This window comes from Ailuropoda melanoleuca, chromosome 7 (genome assembly GCF_002007445.2).
Source record: "Ailuropoda melanoleuca isolate Jingjing chromosome 7, ASM200744v2, whole genome shotgun sequence".
NCBI lineage: Eukaryota > Metazoa > Chordata > Mammalia > Carnivora > Ursidae > Ailuropoda > Ailuropoda melanoleuca.
The window spans coordinates 63,565,496-63,583,575 of record NC_048224.1 but is presented as its reverse complement, the minus strand read 5'-3'; the positions used below and the strand labels follow the sequence as shown (position 1 = coordinate 63,583,575).

Genomic DNA, 18,080 nt, shown 5'->3' with positions numbered 1-18,080 from the left:
ACACACTTTCAAAGCCTGAACACAAAATTTTCTAACCCACATGAAAATCTTTTTTTTTTTAATTGACGTATAGTTGACACATAAGGTTATATAGTTTCAGGTGTACAACATAGTGATTCAGCAAGTCTATAGGTTATACGGTGCTCATCACAAGTGTAGCTCCCATCAGTCACCATACAACATTATTGACTATATTCCCTATGCTGTACTTTTCATCCCCATGACTTATTCATCCATAACTGGAAGCCTATACCACCCACACCCCTTCGCCAATTTTGCCCATCCCTTTACCCCTTCAAAATTTTTGAAGGGAATATTTTTGGCAAGTTTCAAACTCAATTAATTTGAAAGAACAAGTGAATGACATCAAGGAAGTCAGAGATTTCAGGCGTCAAACGAACAAAATCTTCCCCTAACTGGTGGCTAGAACTGATATAAATATCAGGGTAGTATTATGGACTTGCAGTCAGAAGTGCCAGTCATGCAACTGCCTATTGTCCTCACCACACTCCACGCCCAGGACATGGGATCACAGCTCATCCACATGGGACAGTTGAGTGTGAGCAGCGGAGATCAGCCAATGGTCAGCAACCCTGCCACAGCCCTGGAAGAAGCTGAAACAGCATTGCCTGCCCCTGGCAGGAAGCTCCCATCCTCACCAATACTCCACAAACCAGCAGCAGGTACAGTGGCCTCCAAACCTTCCAGGCCCCTGCTCAATGCTCACACTCTGGTTTCCTGGTGTTTCCATTCGCTTGACCTCTTGGTTCTAAACATGGCTTCCCCTCAGGCCTTCCTACTGGAGGGGAAGAGCCCTCCCAGCCCACTCAGCCGGCCCAGCCCTGCAAAACATCTCGAGCTTCTGAAAGGGCCAAGGGGACCTCCAAAGTGTACCTGCAAATTGGCCACTAGGGCCGAGTGCTCCAGTTGGGGGCTTAGGTGGAACAGGCCAGATGGGCCATATGGCTGCTCCTTGAAGACAGATCTCCAGCGGTCACCCCTTCACCCCAGGTAGTCTGGTAGCAGCCCTATCACTCCACTGGACTGTCTACAAACCCAAATCCCCCTACTGAAGCCCACCCCGAAACAAGATGTCACTCTGCACTTGAATTCACAGATTTGCCTGTACTGGCTCCACTTCTGAACAAGTCCCCTGTTGTGCGGCAGGAACTGCTGGCTTTCAAAAGCCACCCAGCTTCTGCACAGCTCATCTTTGTCACGGACAACAACTTCTGGGCTTGTAGGCTTTTCTCTTCATCTGAAGTCCCACCTTCAATCCCCAAGCACCAAAGGTTGCTGCAAAAGGCCTCACAACTGGGAGAGGTCACTGAGGTCGTGGCCAGGAAGTACGCCAGACTGAATCCTTCATCCCTCAAGGCCATCTGCATCACTTCCCTGCAAGCCAAGCAAGCAGCAGATCACCAACATCCCAGCCATCATTCTGCGTGTGTACAAGGTGCACAGGTATCCACCCTATGAGTTATCAGAGGGTCCCCTATCACACCTTGCCCTCACCCTTCTTGCCAGAGTGCCAACATTTCTCGACTCGACACCTCACGATCATCGTCTCTGGGAGAGCCACTGAATAGTGACCATCTCAAAGTATTTTTTCATGGTCCCCGAAGCACAAAACAAACTAGGGCAACCCGGTCAGTTGGAGAAAGAAGCTTCTGAAGGGAACTCAGATTCTGCTGCCAGCTGACCAGCCACCAGCCCTGCTGGCCTCTGCTCCACAAATCACCTTGGGTTACTGGTGCTGCTACCACATGTTCACATGGTTTGGTGGCCTAAAGACAAAACCAACAGAATTACTCTTGGGGGAAAGAAAAGCATAAGGAAATTAATTTTTTTTTTGTTTTTTTAAGAAACAGTGAAAATGTGAAGTTTTGTGCTAACTTAATGCCTTCATCTTTTGCACAGTTGAAGACAGGCTAATATATTCTGGATGTCCTGATGCACATGAATCTACATCATGGACTTGAAAAGTTCTACTGAAACCTTGGGATCAAGGAACATTTCATCAGGTTTTTTAGTATCTGCCACGTTCTTCCCCTTGCTCATCTGGATATGCCATGTTTCTTAACTCCTCCACTCGTTATCTTTGATTTGCTGGAAATAGATGGTTTACAGTTGAAAGGGGGCAAAGGAAGGAAAAGTGTTATTTTTCTTTCTTGGTAAGATATGCAGAACTTTGGAGATACTGTAACTGACTTGAAAATAATCAAGTTTCCCAAACAGACACAATCTGTTACATAAATGTGTTTTCAGAGAACAACTTATTTGCAACTTCGAAAGTTGTACCATCGCCCATCCACAAGTGCACTTCATTTTAGCATAGGCCACTCTCTCAACGACATGGAGGTGTCACACATGCTTGCGTAATGCTCTTCTTCTTCCCATTGCCTTCGTGTCCCCAGCATCTTATGCAATCTTTGTGACTTTTTTTCCTCAGTGAAGTTTTGTGTGTACATTGGATTACAAACACTATTAAGAAATACAAAACCAAGAAATAGGTATGTGGATTGTCTTTTAAGTCATCTTTTTTTAAATACATACTAAAATATTAAATAAAATTGTATGAGCTTGAGAATTACTTCAACCTACTCTGGTTGGGGAAACAGGGGAGCTAGAGACGAAACAAGATAGGTCATGAGCTGGTAACTGTTAAAGGCAGGTTAGATGTACATTTTATTCTCTCCAATTTTGCATGTCTTTTAAACTTTTCCGAATAAAAAGCTTAAAAAGACACAAATATCATGGTTTCATTACTTCAGTTAATAATGCACCCAGTCCCTTCCTTTGAATTATTTCTATGAGATATCTTTTTGAGTTTTTATATTCATTAAAAACTAATGTCTAAATTAACCAAACATAATGCAGACCTTTGTATTTCTATCTCACAAAACTTAAACCAAAATTATTCAACTTAATAGTCAATTTAATCACACTGATCTCACTAGATATTAACATTTTTAGAGAGAAAACATTTATTGTACCTTTATAACAAAATTAAAATTTTATTTTACAAATACTATTCAATTTTTATCATCATTAAAATTTTACTATGTGTTTTTTATCATTTAGTTGTAAATTGTAGGTTTAAGAAACAAACATACTTAAATAGGGGCAACACGCTTTGAAAAGTTTTAAGCTTAGGGGTCACACTCCAATGTGTGGAGACTCCTGCCCATGACAAATCACCACAGGGGGAGCTGTTACTTCTTTGTCTTTGCATCTCTAAGTTATGGCTATAAAGGCAGCACGGACCTTTATAGTTATGGCAGTAAGACATATTTCACACTCAATACGGCTTGCCGAATTTAAAAAAAAAAAGGCCACTATGGAGTGGCATAGAATGAGAATTTTGGAACTAGAAAAATAAACTGAAACCAAACTCCTCATTTTCCAACAAGGAGACAGAGCTTTAGGAAGGTTAAATCACACAGCTAATGGAAGTATGGTGAAAGAAATGTTTTAGGAAGATTGATCTGACATAGATCTATGGGATGCTTCAGAGGAGAAAAAGACTAGAAGCAACAGTACGTGTTAAGAGACGATTGCAATCATCAAAGCATGCAGTAATGAGAGTGTAAACTGGGATGATGGGAAGGGAATGAGAAGCAGAGGAGGATCTGAAAGACATTGAAAATACAACCCTTAGAACTGCTTTTTCACTGTCAGTAAGATTTAATCTTGACCTATTTCTGCACAAGCTGGTATCAATCACGATACCCAGATATTTTTACCCATGGCCCCAAACTGCACAAAAAAGGCATAATTAGCAATTCTTTGACTCATCTAGGGCTTCTGAGAGTGATTCATACCCTTCGCTACACAATTATCCACCATAAATATAGTTTAACCTCTGTCTATTCTAAGCAAAAGTTCTTTGTAATGTCCATCTGTATGCCGCTTGCTCTATTGCTGTAGAATTGAGTCTAGCCTCTTTACTTTTTGAGAACCTCCATATTTTTTTCTTCTCCACCTGAGATAATCAATCTTCACGTTATTCTGTAATGCAACAGTAAGCAATCTTTCAGAATCAGGATAGCAAGTTTTATTTATCTTCTCTAAACATGCTAAGATCAAAGATTCATTTGAGTTAACTTCATCTTTTGAAATGGACATACAATAGAGTAAATGTCTTCAATAAGAAAAGTTAGTTGATATCTTTTGTTCAAGGCCAACAACACCAAGAAAATCGAACTTTTGGTTGTAGGTAGGAAGGAAAATAATTTAGAGAAGTCCAGGGGTAATGGGTGAGAAAGGCCAGGAAAAAATCTGGACAGGCAGAAGGCAATCACTGGGTAGAGAGTGCCTGACATGCAAAGGAGGAGATCAAGGTTGGGTGGGTGGGGATACCAGAAAAGAAGCATAAATACCCCAAAGACAAACACATGTGGAGGGTCAAGAGAGCTGACAGTTGTTCCACATATTGGTGGAAATACTGCATGACCCCCTTGTGTTCCTGAAGCCACTCAAGGCCAGACCTAAACCAGTTCTGCTCCAAGCCATGCAAGCACACACCGTATCTAGTTTTCTCCCATGCTCTCAACCCTACTGTTCTTCCAAACTTTGAGGATCCTACTTATCCAAACCTTTCTCATTTTCCAAGTTCCAGATCGTCTCCTCTCTTCCGTAGTTGCCCTTCTGTCTGCTCTAGCCAACCACACTCCTCCTCCTCTGTATAACAGTTAAATGCCATCTTATATTGTTTTGAATTCAGGCCTGGCCTCCAGTAAAAGTGAAATCCCTTGAGAACAGTTTTTCTCTCATGTAACTTATGTCCCTCCTACAGAAAAGGAGCACAAAGTGAATTAAGAATGATATTTTGTAACTATCAGTGTTGCTATTCTGTTTTCCTCCAGTTATCATTTAAAACAGCACGGACCTTATAGTTTTAGAAGCAGTTCCTTATTTCGGGATTGGTTTATAAACTACATGGTTGAAAATACATCCCAGCCAAGAATGTATATTTTTCTCTACAGCTGATGATGAAGAAATGAATAAAGCTGGAGCCTAAAAAGACCAATATAGTCAATGCACTTAGACAAATGTCAGCAGCTGCCAGGAAAGATTTCATACTTAGAATGGTTAGTTGGCTAGAGATTGGTTCTATTATAAGAATTTGTTTCCTCTGCAAAAGAAAAGTTTGAATACATTAAATCTTAATGAGAGTTCTACAGGCCTGGGCACATAATTCAAAACAAAAACAAAAAAGAAAACAAAACAAAACAAAAAAACCAAAACCAAAGCCAAGAAAAAACTAATTACAAAGCACAGTTTCCAAGTACACTCAAAGATTTTCAGCAAAATAATTTAGAATGAGGTTTTTGTCTTAAAAAATGAACCATATATATTTCTGTATGTTTGATACTCAAAGAATGGAAATAGGCACACCAGAGTTTCATTTGTGCCATCTACTTTTTTTACTTATTCATATATTCATTTGTTGAATGTCTAATATATGCTGGGCATTGTGGCAGGCCAAAATTAGATAGCCCTTCCCAAAAGGATGTCAAACTGTGGGATAAATACAATGTTTTTAAATATGCCAAATGTTCTAATTGGAATATGAACCATGACTAAGTAATAGATGTGGGGTTTCATTAAATGGGTAGAGGAACTGTGTCAATTAGGCAGTATGTATATACCTAACACTACCATTTTAACTATGGTTTTGGAAAATCAAGACTATACTACAAGGTAAGCAGAAGGCAAAGTCTTGGTCAACCTCACTTGTGATCAGAGGGCGGGAATAAGCCAAAACTGGAAGAAGGTAAAATGACATCTGTGGTCAGTCTACAATGTGCCAGGCGTTTGGCTAGTCACTTTCTACAGAATATCTCATTTAATCCCCCGACCCCAAACTATGACAGAGTTGTCTACAGTTGAGAAAACTAACACTCAGAGAGATTAATTTACCCCAAATCACAGTGATCATCCCAGTACAGACAGGATTCCAGCCTTGTGGTCTGGCTCACAAATGTGTACAATGAGTCTCATCTACTTAACTTCTTGCCTGGAAAGGCACATCGAAAGTGGTTTCAGCAGCTGTGGGAAAAGTGAGGAAGCTCTGACTGCAGATTTAGACAAGTTGGCTGAGAAAAAGGGAGCAAGAACTAAGGGCAGATCATGGCAAAATGATCCGAGAATTAAGTGGTCCAATTAGATTTAGTGTGGCACTTGTTTTTTGGTTTTGGTTTTTTGTTTGTTTTACAAACTTCAACATGGCAGTGATTATGTGATCAAAATCTTGGCACCTAATTTTTAGCAGTAAGTTACTGCATGTCTAAGTAAAGATTCTAATGGCTAAGAACATTTCAGAGGCTGAACAAAATTTATTAAGTAAATGTACTCTGAAAAGTAAAGACCAAAGAATGAAGGATCAGAGGCTGCAAAACAAAGGACTCTGCTAAAGGGATGTGCCTCAGCTAAATCATTTCTTAATGACCAATGGAACAACCAGGACTGAGATACTACTCTAAGCCTGCAAAAGGGAAAACACTGACAAGAGTGACACGGGGTAAGTGTTCTGCTGCATCTGAGTTGGTCCCAGATGGGATAATAGATAATACTTTACTAGAACAGAGGTTAAATTCAATATTCAGCAAACAGTGATTGCCTAAAATAGAGTGGTTTTGTTCCGGAGTTCATTAGAAAATACTTCATCAAAGTTAGAAAGCTGGGATAGCATATGATTTAGCAAAAATGAAAGAGCAGTCAAGAATATAAGAACAGGAAGGATGAACAAGACAGATGGAGAAGACACTTTTTTTTTTAAGTTTGCCAGTTTTGCAAGATGAAAAAAGTTCTGGAGATGGACAGTAGTGATGGTTGCCCAACATGAATGTCCCTAACACTACTGAACTATATACTTAAAAATGGATAAGATGGTGGTGTTGTGTATATTTTACCACAATAAAAAATAAATTTAAAGTTTGCTTAGCTATTCAAGTAAGATAAGTAGAGCGCGCACACATTTTTTAAAAACATTATTTTTTGTTCGTTTGTTTACTAGAAGCGGGGCGAGCTAATTGATGTTATTTTAAATGGCCTGTGGGAAAGTATTTGCAGCTTCTGCAGACTTCAGAATAACATGATAGAAATACTTTTAAGAAATTTTTAACATGTGTAGGCTTGTGGAATCTAGAGCAAATGTAGTTTTCAGGAATATTCATTTTTCTAGTTCCACGTCCCAACTTCTTCAGGGATGGGATTCCACTCTTAAGATCATGTCCATCAAAAAGGCAAACTACACAATTTATCACAATTATTGTCAGAAGTGCCTCGCCCACCCATTCGTGCTTTCCCCTCGAGCCCGCAGCGCCCACTAAATACTGGCTTCCCCCTAGTGAATGACACACTTTCCTTACGAAAAACGTAGGACCTTCCTACACAATATGGGAGCTATCTCGTCTTCGACCGGGGAGGCCACTTTGGGTTCTGTTCCGGCCGCTTCCCAGTCAGTGGCCCTCCCTGCAGAAGTTCTCCCTCCGAGGCTCCGAGCTTCGCCTGTGCAACCACCCACAGAGAGCGAGCTCGAGGGGCCGGGCGGAGGCCGCCCCGATCTCGCGATGTCCGCGGCTGCGCGGGAGTTCTCGAGTCCTGCGAAGAGGCCGTGGCGCCGAAGTCTGTGATGGTGCGTTTCCGCAAAGATGGCGGCCGCTGCGGCAAGGGGTGCTTGGCTGGTCGCCTGGGGCGGAAGACTGCGGCGTGGGATCGCTGCCGGCAGGCGAGCTTTACCCCGCCCCGGCCCCTTGACCGCGGCAGTGGCCGGCGTGGCCCTGGCAGGCACAGGAGTGGCATGGTACCATGGCCGCATGAATGTCATGGCACCCGAGGGCAGCCTCACCGTCTTAGCACAGGTACGGGACCTGTCCTTTTCGCCAGCCTAAGCTCCTCCGCTCTCAGACTCCCGGTGGTGGAGAGTGAGGGTGTGGAGCTGGCGGCCCCAGCTCCTCTTCCCGAGTCCAGGTAGGGGCACCGCTGCGGAAGACCCTCGACAGGTGGTAAGTGCTCCCTCTTTGATTCGGCGCCCCACCGCGCTCCCCGAGGGCGTTCGAGGCCAGTGCAGGAGATGGAGCCTCCCCTGGGAGAATCCCGCGAAAGCCGAGCACGCGAAACCCACGACAACAAATCGTTGCGATGAGTATGGGCGTGCCTTATTTCAACACTCTTAATTTGCAGATTTCTCTCTATACGGTGACCCCTGTCCCTCCCTGTGTCCAGTTTCCCCACCCGGACGTATCTTTGTTAACCTTTATAAACTAAAGCCTTTACGACTGGTTCTTTGTATATAGTATGATGAAGTTGTCTTAATAGATGACTTTTTTAATCATAAAAATGTCAATCATAAGAATTAGCTGGGTGATAATTTCCAGATTTTATGATCAACTGTAAGGAACATTATTACATGATTATAAACCTTAATGCTTCAGTGGACTATGAGCACTAAGCAAAACACGTTTCTTTTAAAACTTCCATGTATTAAAGGTAAAAGTTCCCTACTTAGATATAAAATTGCCACGTAAAGTATTAGCAAATTTGAAAAAGTACTACTTTTTAGGTATTTTATGGACTTCTAATTTTAAGAAGTTTTAGTGTGTCCATTGTTTTGAAAATTAAAAACAGTATTCCTTCTGTTTGTTAGGTTTACATTATACCTTTCTAATGAAAAACCCAAGGAACAATCAGATAGAATGAAGGAGAGGAAATCAGGCCTTGTGAATTAAAGTTAAGCATTGACAAAGATACATATACTTGTATTAAATTAAGATGCCACATAGATAATACATGCAAAAACTCTCATCCTCTTAACATTTCTGATCATAGCTGAAAGGATCTGTCTTGTGGTATTTTATAGCATTTTTGTTCTGAAGGATTCAATTTATTATTCATCATTGGTTTCTCTCTTTTCTCAGCCTCTTAATTCATCCTGTTTAGGACCCTTAGGTTAATCATCCCAAGTATATCACATAATGTACCCTTCATTAGAAAGCATTAGTGCCTCATTTGGCCCAGGATAAAATCCTCATTTAAAGATTTTGTCATTCAAAGCCCTTTGTAGTAACACTCTAACCTGTCACTACTCATATACACCTTCCAATCAAAGTGATTCACCCAGAACATGACTTCAATTTTATCCCCTCAGCAATTTGTAGATTCTGATTTCAGTTATCTGTTTCATTGGTTTTTTTCTGGCCCACTTCTAGCCTACTTGTGTTTTAAATTCCTGACGTGACACTAAAAACTTTACACCAGTGTATTTTGAATTCTCCCCAGCTCTCTCCCCTCCCCCAACCTGTAGCACTTTCAGCCTAGCTGAAGTAATACAGAAACCATTTTATTATCCATTGGTTTTTTGGTGGTGGTGGTTTTTTGTTTTTTGTTTGTTTGAGAGAGGAAGCATGCGGGAGCTGGGTGGAGGGGAGAGAAAGAATCTTACCAGGCTCCACACCCAGGGAGGAGCCCGACTCCCAGCTCAGTCTCACTACCCTGAGGTCAGGACCTGAGGTGAAACCAAGAGTCAGTAGCTTAACTGACTGAGCTACCGAGGCGCCCCCCGTTTTATTACCATTTTTTAACGAAGTCTTTCAACACAGCATTTGCTTGATCTGCTGTTGGACCAGTTTAGAACAGTGGTTCTCATCCTTCTACCACCATAGTAGACTTGAAGATTGGACAATGCATTCCTTCAGCAACAGTGGCTCAATACAGCAAGCGTTGAGGGGCATGTAGTTTGAAAACTCTCCCTCCACCTTGGTGATTCTGGTAAGACTTCCCTAAAAGGAGGCCTGTTAATCCCTCTATCACAACCACTACTTTGGAGTCATGTGTGCATAGTTGAGAATCACTGATAGATACCTACCATCTCTTGATACAGTTTTATATGTTAGTATAGTTCTTTTATTTAGTATTGCAAGGTGGTAGAATCTTTCTGATATGGATTTTTAATAATAGTAATAGCGACCTTCATTTTCAATCATCACACCAGGTGAGTTTTCCAGTAAAAATAGGGAATTTATGTTCATTGAATCCTACACTTTCATGGTTCCCATTGTGACCAACAGCTTGCATTTGTGAGAGTCAATCAGAAACTAAGGGTAGAAATCAAGGTCATGAAACAGCCAATAAATTGGAGTTTCCCTTCTTTCCTTCCCTCCACAATTATTGAAGTGCCTCCTCTCTGCCAGGCAGTGTGCAAGGAGTGGGGATTCAAAATACAGTTCAAATGCTTATGGTTTAATGGGGGGGCACTTTTAATACAGGTTGTAAATGCTGTGGTAGGGATCAGTTCTGGGTGCTATGGGAACACAATGGAAGAGCACCTAACAGTCTTGGTTTCCTGAAATAATGATAGGTAAACGGACACCTGAGGATGATGGGGAGTTTTCTGGGCAAAGCAAATGGGAAGAATATTATAAGCAAAGGGTATATTGCAGAGTTTGAAGATAAGAGTTTGACTCAGTAGAGTGTGAGCTGCAAAAGATGAGGTTCAAAGCTGGGGATGAGTGGGGGCAAAGAATCATCAAGAAGTGCCCCATAAGCCAAATGACAGAAATTTTTATCTTGAGGTTAAGAGGGACATTGTAGGGGTTCTTAACCCTCCTGTGCCCCAAAAGATCCAGACATAGAATTCAGGGAGTCTATGAACTTAAAAAGAAAAAGATTATTTTCTTTTTTATTAACCTATAACTTACCATTTTCTTCAGTTACAAATTTAGGCAACAAGCTGTAATAGTAATAACAGCAGCTGACTTTGTTGTCAACAGAAATTTTAGATATTTTCCTATTATAATTGTTACAGATATCTCAAAGTATCACTTCTTTGAAATCAGAGTATTTATTCAGCCTGCCACTGTGTAATGTTATTTAATGCGAAAAGAATTACATATATTTCTATATCACAAATTTGGCTTTGACCTTTGGAAAGAGTATGAGATTTCAGTGAAGAGAATGAATCAAAAACTGGATGAGGGGGCTGTTCTAACAATTCCAAAGAGAGATGATGATGGCTAAATTAGTGGATAAATTTGAAAGACATTTAGAAGATAAGTTTGCAAAGAATCTGAGTTGCAGATGTTATATAAAATATAATTATAGTGTTTTTAAAAATACGTAGTGATTTTAACTGGGCCACAAAACATTTTATCCTACAGACCCTTAGAGAACTTGCTTTGGAGAGCATGAGCATATTAGTTACTTTTTATAAACTGCTTCTTCTGAAACACTTAATATTTGAAAACTGTTCTAAGATTTTACTATTACTCCCTTTACGATATTATTTTAATTGATTCTGGCATAGTAAAATCAGAGAAGAAATGATGGAAGGTGAAAGACAAAAGTATTATATTATTTCAAACCATTCTTCCATAAAAGGGTAGCTGCATTGTTCATAAACAGTGATTTAGGGGCACCTGGGTGGCTCAGTCCCTTAAGCATCTGCCTTGGGCTCAAGTGGAGCCTCTCCGGTGTTGGGCTCCCTGCTCAGCTTTGGTCTGTTTCTCCCTCTCCTTCTGCCCCTCCCCCACTAGTATGCTCACACTCTCTCTCTCTCTCCCCCTCTCTCAAATAAAATCTTTTAAAAAAAATGATATGTTTGAAAACATAAGGCTATTTCAATGGCGAAAGCAGTTAGGAGCTAGAGAGTTTTAGAGTTGGAATGGCAAAATTATTTTCTTCCTGCAGGTATTTCAGTAACAAAAGTTTTATAGCTGTTACTGTGTTTTGTTTTCACAAGCTAGAAATAAATATATTGATAAATTACAACTGATGAAAACAAACAAATTTCCTTATCACTAAGTAAATCTTCAGTGCCATGTTAGATCAAACTAACTATAAAGCTTTTTTGAACCATGGGCATTATAAATCATTGTAATAATAAAGCCTGAAACTGGAAGAAAAAAAAACAGTAAAGAAAAAGCTATAAAGCCAAAATAAAATGCAGTATACTTCACAGTTGACAGAACAGTAACAGTATTTTATTTGTTTTATTCATTCGTTAATTGTATCAATATTTCATTTATTCTCTAAATGGTTGTATTTTTTACCTTATCTTAATTTTCAAAGTATTTATGTAATATTGTATACTATATGTTTCCCAGACTTCATAATAGGGTTTTTTTGGTTTGTTTTTAACGAAAAATTTGTTTAAGAATTATATTTAGGGGCACCTGGGTGGCTCAGTTGTTAAGCGTCTGCCTTCGGCTCAGGGCATGACCCCAGACAGAGTCCTGGGTTTGAGCCCCACGTTGGGCTCCTCTGCTGGGAGCCTGCTTCTTTCTCTCCCACTCCCCCTGCCTGTGTTCCCTCTCTCGCTGGCTGTCTCTCTCTGTCAAATAAATAAATAAATAAAATCTTTAAAAAAAAATTCTATATTCTTTAAAAAAGAAAAAAAAAGAATTATGTTTAAAAAGTGAAATTATTAGGACTCCTGGTGGCTCATTTGGTTGAGCATCCGACTCTTGATTTTGGCTCAAGTAGATCTCAGGGTCCTGAGCTTGAACCCCTCATTGGGCTCCACACTCAGTGGGGAGTCTACTTGAGATTCTCTCCCTGCCCCTCTACCACCACCCCCCCGCCCCACACATGCTCACGTGCACATGCTCTCTCTCTAAAATGAATAAAAAAATCTTTTTAAAAAAGTGAAATTAATTTTGTATATCCTAGTCTGTAAAATTGTATAAATGTTTATTCTAAATAAATTCAAATATCTTATCACATAGTTTCATAGGTATTAGATTTCCTTAGATAGATTTATTTGTATGTATTTATAAATCTTTGAAATCTATTTAATCTTCTATGAAAGAAGCATTTCTGTCATAGAACTTACTACTCTCTGAAATTATTTTATCTTTTTATTTTTTTATTTTTTTTAAGATTTTATTTATTTGGCAGAAAGACACAGCGAGAGAGGGAACACAAGCAGGGGGAATGGAAGAGGGAGAAGCAGACTTCCCGCTGAGCAGGGAGCCCGATGTGGGGCTCGATCCCAGGACCCTGGGATCATGACCTGAGCCGAAGGCAGACGCTTAACAACTGAGCCACCCAGGCTCCCTTATTTGTTTATTTTGTTTTCTCCCACTAGAATGGTCTCTTGGTCTTTTTCATCTCTGTATATGTATGGTCATGTGATGGCACATAATGTTTTTTCAAAGAGCAGATGAATGAACTGCACTATATAACAAAATGACCTTGTCTAACTTTTGTTTGATTGGCAACTGTAGAAATATTAGACATGCAGTATCCAAAAATGGTTAGAATCAGCTAAGTTACTAAATGTCCTATATATACTCAATTACACACTTCAAATCATAAAGTTATGTCATCCCATATTCCCAGTAGGAAATGTAAGTAAATAGGAAACCTTGCTTTTTTCTGCTATATCCCTAGGGCCTGGAAAAGAGTCCTGTGCATAGTAGGTGTGGTAAATATTTATTGAATGGGTTAATAAATTGATGGAATTTATAATGTAACAATAATAGGTATATCTTTCAAAAATGTAAAGATGGGTCCATTTCACCTACTAATGTCTATGAGATTTCATTTTTAATTCACATTATTAGCATTTATATTTGTCTTCATATAGCAAGCTTTTGTCCTCTGCTATCATTTTAAAATATCAAAATTAATTTCAGAATTTAAATAAAGTTAATTGCATTTTCATTCCAGTTACTGAGGTGCTTCACCTTGTAAACCTCAAGCCAATTAAATTGGTTTTAAATTTGGAAATAATCCTGACATGGTGAAAACTAACCATAAAAATAAAAACCATATTTTGATATAGTGATGTCATAATGATATTCTGATATTATATTTTGATATAGTTAAATGTATAGTATACACTGTATATAAAATATTTATTACACTGACTGAAGATGTAAATATAACAAGAGCTATACCTTAACAATTGGTTAAAATTCATCTTAGGGGGGCGCCTGGGTGGCTCAGTCATTAAGTGTCTGCCTTCAGCTCAGGTCATGATCCCCGGGTCCTGGGATTGAGCACCATATTGGGCTCCTTGCTCAGCGGGAAACCTACTTCTCCCTCTCCCACTCCCCCTGCTTGTGTTCCTTCTCTCTCTATCTCTGTCTCTGTCAAATAAATAAATAAAATCTTTTTTTAAAAAAAGAAAAAAGAAAAAAAAATCTTCTTAGGGAGAAAGTGGTTTTGGTTTACCTACTTAGTGTTTCTGGTAGAGAGTAAGCCCCCTAAGAGCTTGAATGTGGCTGGCTTAGGCTTGAGGGGTGAAGGAAGGCTGCTTTGCATAATGGAGGCAGAAGAATTTGGAGCACATAAGAAAATCTGGGCATAGAAGTGAAAGGGAGAGGGAAGGACAGAATTGAAAAGACTGGAATCTCTGTAACTTTTTGATCTTCCCATCGCCTATCCAGTCTTTAGTAAAAGTCTAGTGTATTTGCAGATGCTTGGACAGTTACACAAAGTTCTTGTGGTTTAAGCAGAGGATGAAAGTGATACCCAAGAGAGAAGGCAAGGAAAATACAAGCTCTTCCTATTCCCGCATTTTTAGCAGCACTCCCAAAAGGATGTTTTGTTTATCTTTCAGCTTTATTGAGATATAATTGACATAAAAATTCATATTTAAAGTGTACAACTTGAGGGGTACCTGGGTAGCTCAGTTGGTTAAGTGTCCGATTCTTGATTTCAGTTCAGGTCATGATCTCAGGGTCCTGGGATTGAGCCTCAGGTTCCACGCTCAGCAGGGAATCTGCTTAAGATTCTTTTTCCCTCTCCCTTTTCTCCTCCCCCCCACCATGCACATGTGCTCTCTCTCTAAAATAAATCTTTTGAAAATATTTAAAAATATATTAAAAAAATTTTTAAGTGTACAGCTTGATTTTTCTCAGACATTGGGAGATGAGCATCATATCAAGTTAATTTATATCTATTACCTCACCTAGTTATCCTTGAGTGCGTGTATGTATGTGTGTGGTCAGAACACTTAAAGATTTACCCTCTTAACAAATTTCTGGTATATAATAACAGCATTGTTAACTGTAGTCACCATGCTGTATTTTATTTTATCCTTTGACCAACATCTTCCCATTTCCTCCAACCTCGAGCAACCACCATTCTGCTCTGTTCTTCTGTTAGTTCAACTGTTTTAGATTTCACAGATAAGTAAGATCGTGTAGCATTTGTCTTTCTGTATCTGGCTTATTTCACTTAGCATAATGCCCTCCATGTTCATCCGTATTGTTGCAAATGGCAAGATTTCCCTTTTCAAGGCTGAATAATACTTGCACGTGTGTCTGTATGTGTGCACATGCACACCACATCTTTTCCATTCAGCAGCTGATGGACCGTTGGCTATTGTAAATAATGTTGCAGTGAATGTGGGAGTGCAGATATCTTTCTGCAATACTGATTTCATTTCCTTCAAATGTATACCCAGAAGTAGTATTGCTGGATCATGGTACTTCTATTTTTAATTTTCTGAGGAACCTCTGTACTGTTTTTCCTAGTGGCTATACCAGTTTACATTCCCAGCCAACAGTATAGAAGGATTTTCTTTTCTTCACATCCTCTCCAGCATTTGTTATCTTTTGTCTTTTTGATAATTGTTAACCTGACAGGTATGAGGTGATATCTCATTGTGATTTTGATTTGCATATTCCTGATGATTAGTGATGTTGAGCACCTTTTCATATACCTATTGGTCTTTCGTATGTCTTCTTTTCAAAAATGTCTATTCAGGTCCTTTGCCCATTTTATAATCTGGTTATTTTATTTCTATGGCCATTTAGTTGTTTGAGTTCCTTATATATTTTGGATATTAAGGCCTTATCAGATGTATGGTTTGCAAATATTTTCTCCCATTCTGTAGGTTGCTTTTCACTCTGTGGTTTCCTTTGCTCTGCATAAGCTTTTTTTAAAAGTTTGATGCAGTCCCGCTTGACAATTTTTGCTTTGTTGCTTGTGATTTTGGTCACATACTCAAAATCATCATCCAGATCACTGTCAAGAAGCTTTTCCCCAGCGTTTTCCTCCAGTAGGTCTACTGTTTTGGCTCTAACATTTAAGTCTTTAATCAACTTTAGTTAATTTTCATATGTGGTGTGAGATAAGGATCCAATTTCATTTTTCTACATATGGATATCCAATTTTCTTTATACCATTTGTTGAAGAGACTATCCTTTCCCCATTGCCTGGTCCTATTTCTGGGCTCTATTCTGTTCCATATGTCTGTTTTTATGCAAGTACCACACTTTTTTGATTACTGTGCTTTGTGTATTTTGAAATCAGGAAGTGTGATGCCTCCAGGTTTGTTCTTCTCGCTCAAGATTGCATTAACTTTTCGGGATCTTTGTAGTTCCGTATGAGTTTTAGGATTTTTTTTTTCTATTTCCGTAAAGAATGCCATTGGGATTTTGAAGGGGAATGCCTGCCTTGAATCTTTAAATCACTTGGGCAGTGTGGACATTTTAAGAATATTAATTCCTGGAATGGTTTTGAACAGTTATGTATTATGAAATGAAAGGTAGGATTTATCCCTGTCAGGGTCCAGTCAGGAGACAGAAACTTAAAACAGAAATTTGAATGGGAAAGTTTAATATAAAGAATTAGCTAGTAAAGGTGGTTGACTTCTAAAGGAATAAAGGACTTCAAGGGGTCCAGAAGTAGCAGGTGCCAAAAAGTAGCCAGTACCTGTAACCGAAAGGAGAATAGATAGTGAAGGAACTAAGGACTTGGGAAAGCTCCTCCAACCCCGAACCAGAGATTTAGCCTTTTTGAAGAGGGCATGGTTGCCACAGAAATAAAAGTCCACTGTTGGTAGCTCTGACCAGATGGTACAGGCCAGAGCTAGTCTTTGGGAGAAGCTTGTCATTGCTAGTAGGTGTGGAGGGGCTGGAACTGATCTATAGAATCAACCCACTGAATGGGAGAATGTGGCCTGAGGGCATGGCCAGAGCTGCTGCGGAAATAGCACGCGGAGCTGCTCCTAAGAGGTGACCTGGTGTGTTGGAACCTGCTCTGTAGAGCTGTTTGGAAGCTGGCTGGTCTGTGAGGGCTGCCTGGCTCCAGCTCTGAATGAAAAAGGCGGAAGTGCCTTCCCACCTGGTTTCTTGGCAGTGTACTCCAGTGCCCTCTATTGACAGAGGCTAAAATTGTTCTAGCTGACAAAGGAGAGAAGTCTGCAGAGGGTTCATTTCCAGTATCACAAAGCAGGACAAAAGAGGGTAGATGAGGAGCTGAGACAGTTGATGACTCGTACTGAGTTCAGGAGTGTTTGACTCAGATTTCCACAGGAAAAACTCCAGTTGACCACTTGTTACAAAGGGTACTGACTGGATTTCTTATTGGCATTATATGCAGTGCCAAGGGTATGTGGGCACTTTAGTTCCCTTGTCCTTTGTGTTTCTTCAGTTATTTGTTTTTGAGGAATAAAAGAACTCAACAAAATGAGCTTTTCTTTCGTATTGTCTCTCTAGTGCTAAACTTAGAAGGTATTCATTAAATGTTTGTTGGATGTACATTTCCATGGTTGCAAGATACACCCTCCTCCATCAGAGATGTCTCATGGAATTAATTATTATTGCTTTTTATAAAATTCCTGATATTATGGTACAATAATTGAGGTTTCGAATATTTTCATTGTTGGGAAAAAATTAAAAAGAAGGTTATAAACATTGCTAAAATTGTCATTTTTATATTATTGAGACAGATAATGTTAATGATGACAGGAAAATTAGTGAGGTCAGTGTGATCATTAATCTTATGTGTTAACTTGGCGAGGCTGTGGTACCCAGTTGTTTGATTAAACAGTCTAGATAGTACTGTGAAGGTTTTCTTTAGATGTGATTAACATTTTTTTTAAGTAGGCTCCACACTGGGCGTGGAGCCCAACTCGGGGTTTGAACTCAGGACCCTGAGATCAAGACCTGTGTTGAGATCAAGCTTCACGACTGAGCCACCCTGGCAGGAGAGATGTGATTAACATTTAAATCAGTAGACTTCAGTAAAGTAGATTACTCTCCATAGTGTGGATGGGTGTAATTCAATCAGTGGACAGCCTTAAGAGCAAAGCTGAGGTTTCCTGTGGAAGAAAGAGTTTG

At 39.6% G+C, this 18,080-nt stretch overlaps 1 protein-coding gene across 1 annotated transcript in view; it reads left to right on the top strand.

Annotated features, from left to right (window-relative positions):
• The first annotated feature begins 7,596 nt into the window (after positions 1–7,596).
• MICU2 (mitochondrial calcium uptake 2) overlaps positions 7,597–18,080 on the top strand; it is a 178,873-nt gene continuing 168,389 nt past the window's right edge. The window contains exon 1 of the mRNA XM_002928927.4: positions 7,597–7,868. Within this exon, the coding sequence (XP_002928973.1) occupies positions 7,659–7,868 (210 nt within the window). The 5' untranslated portion in view covers positions 7,597–7,658. The remainder of the gene's footprint in view (positions 7,869–18,080) is intronic.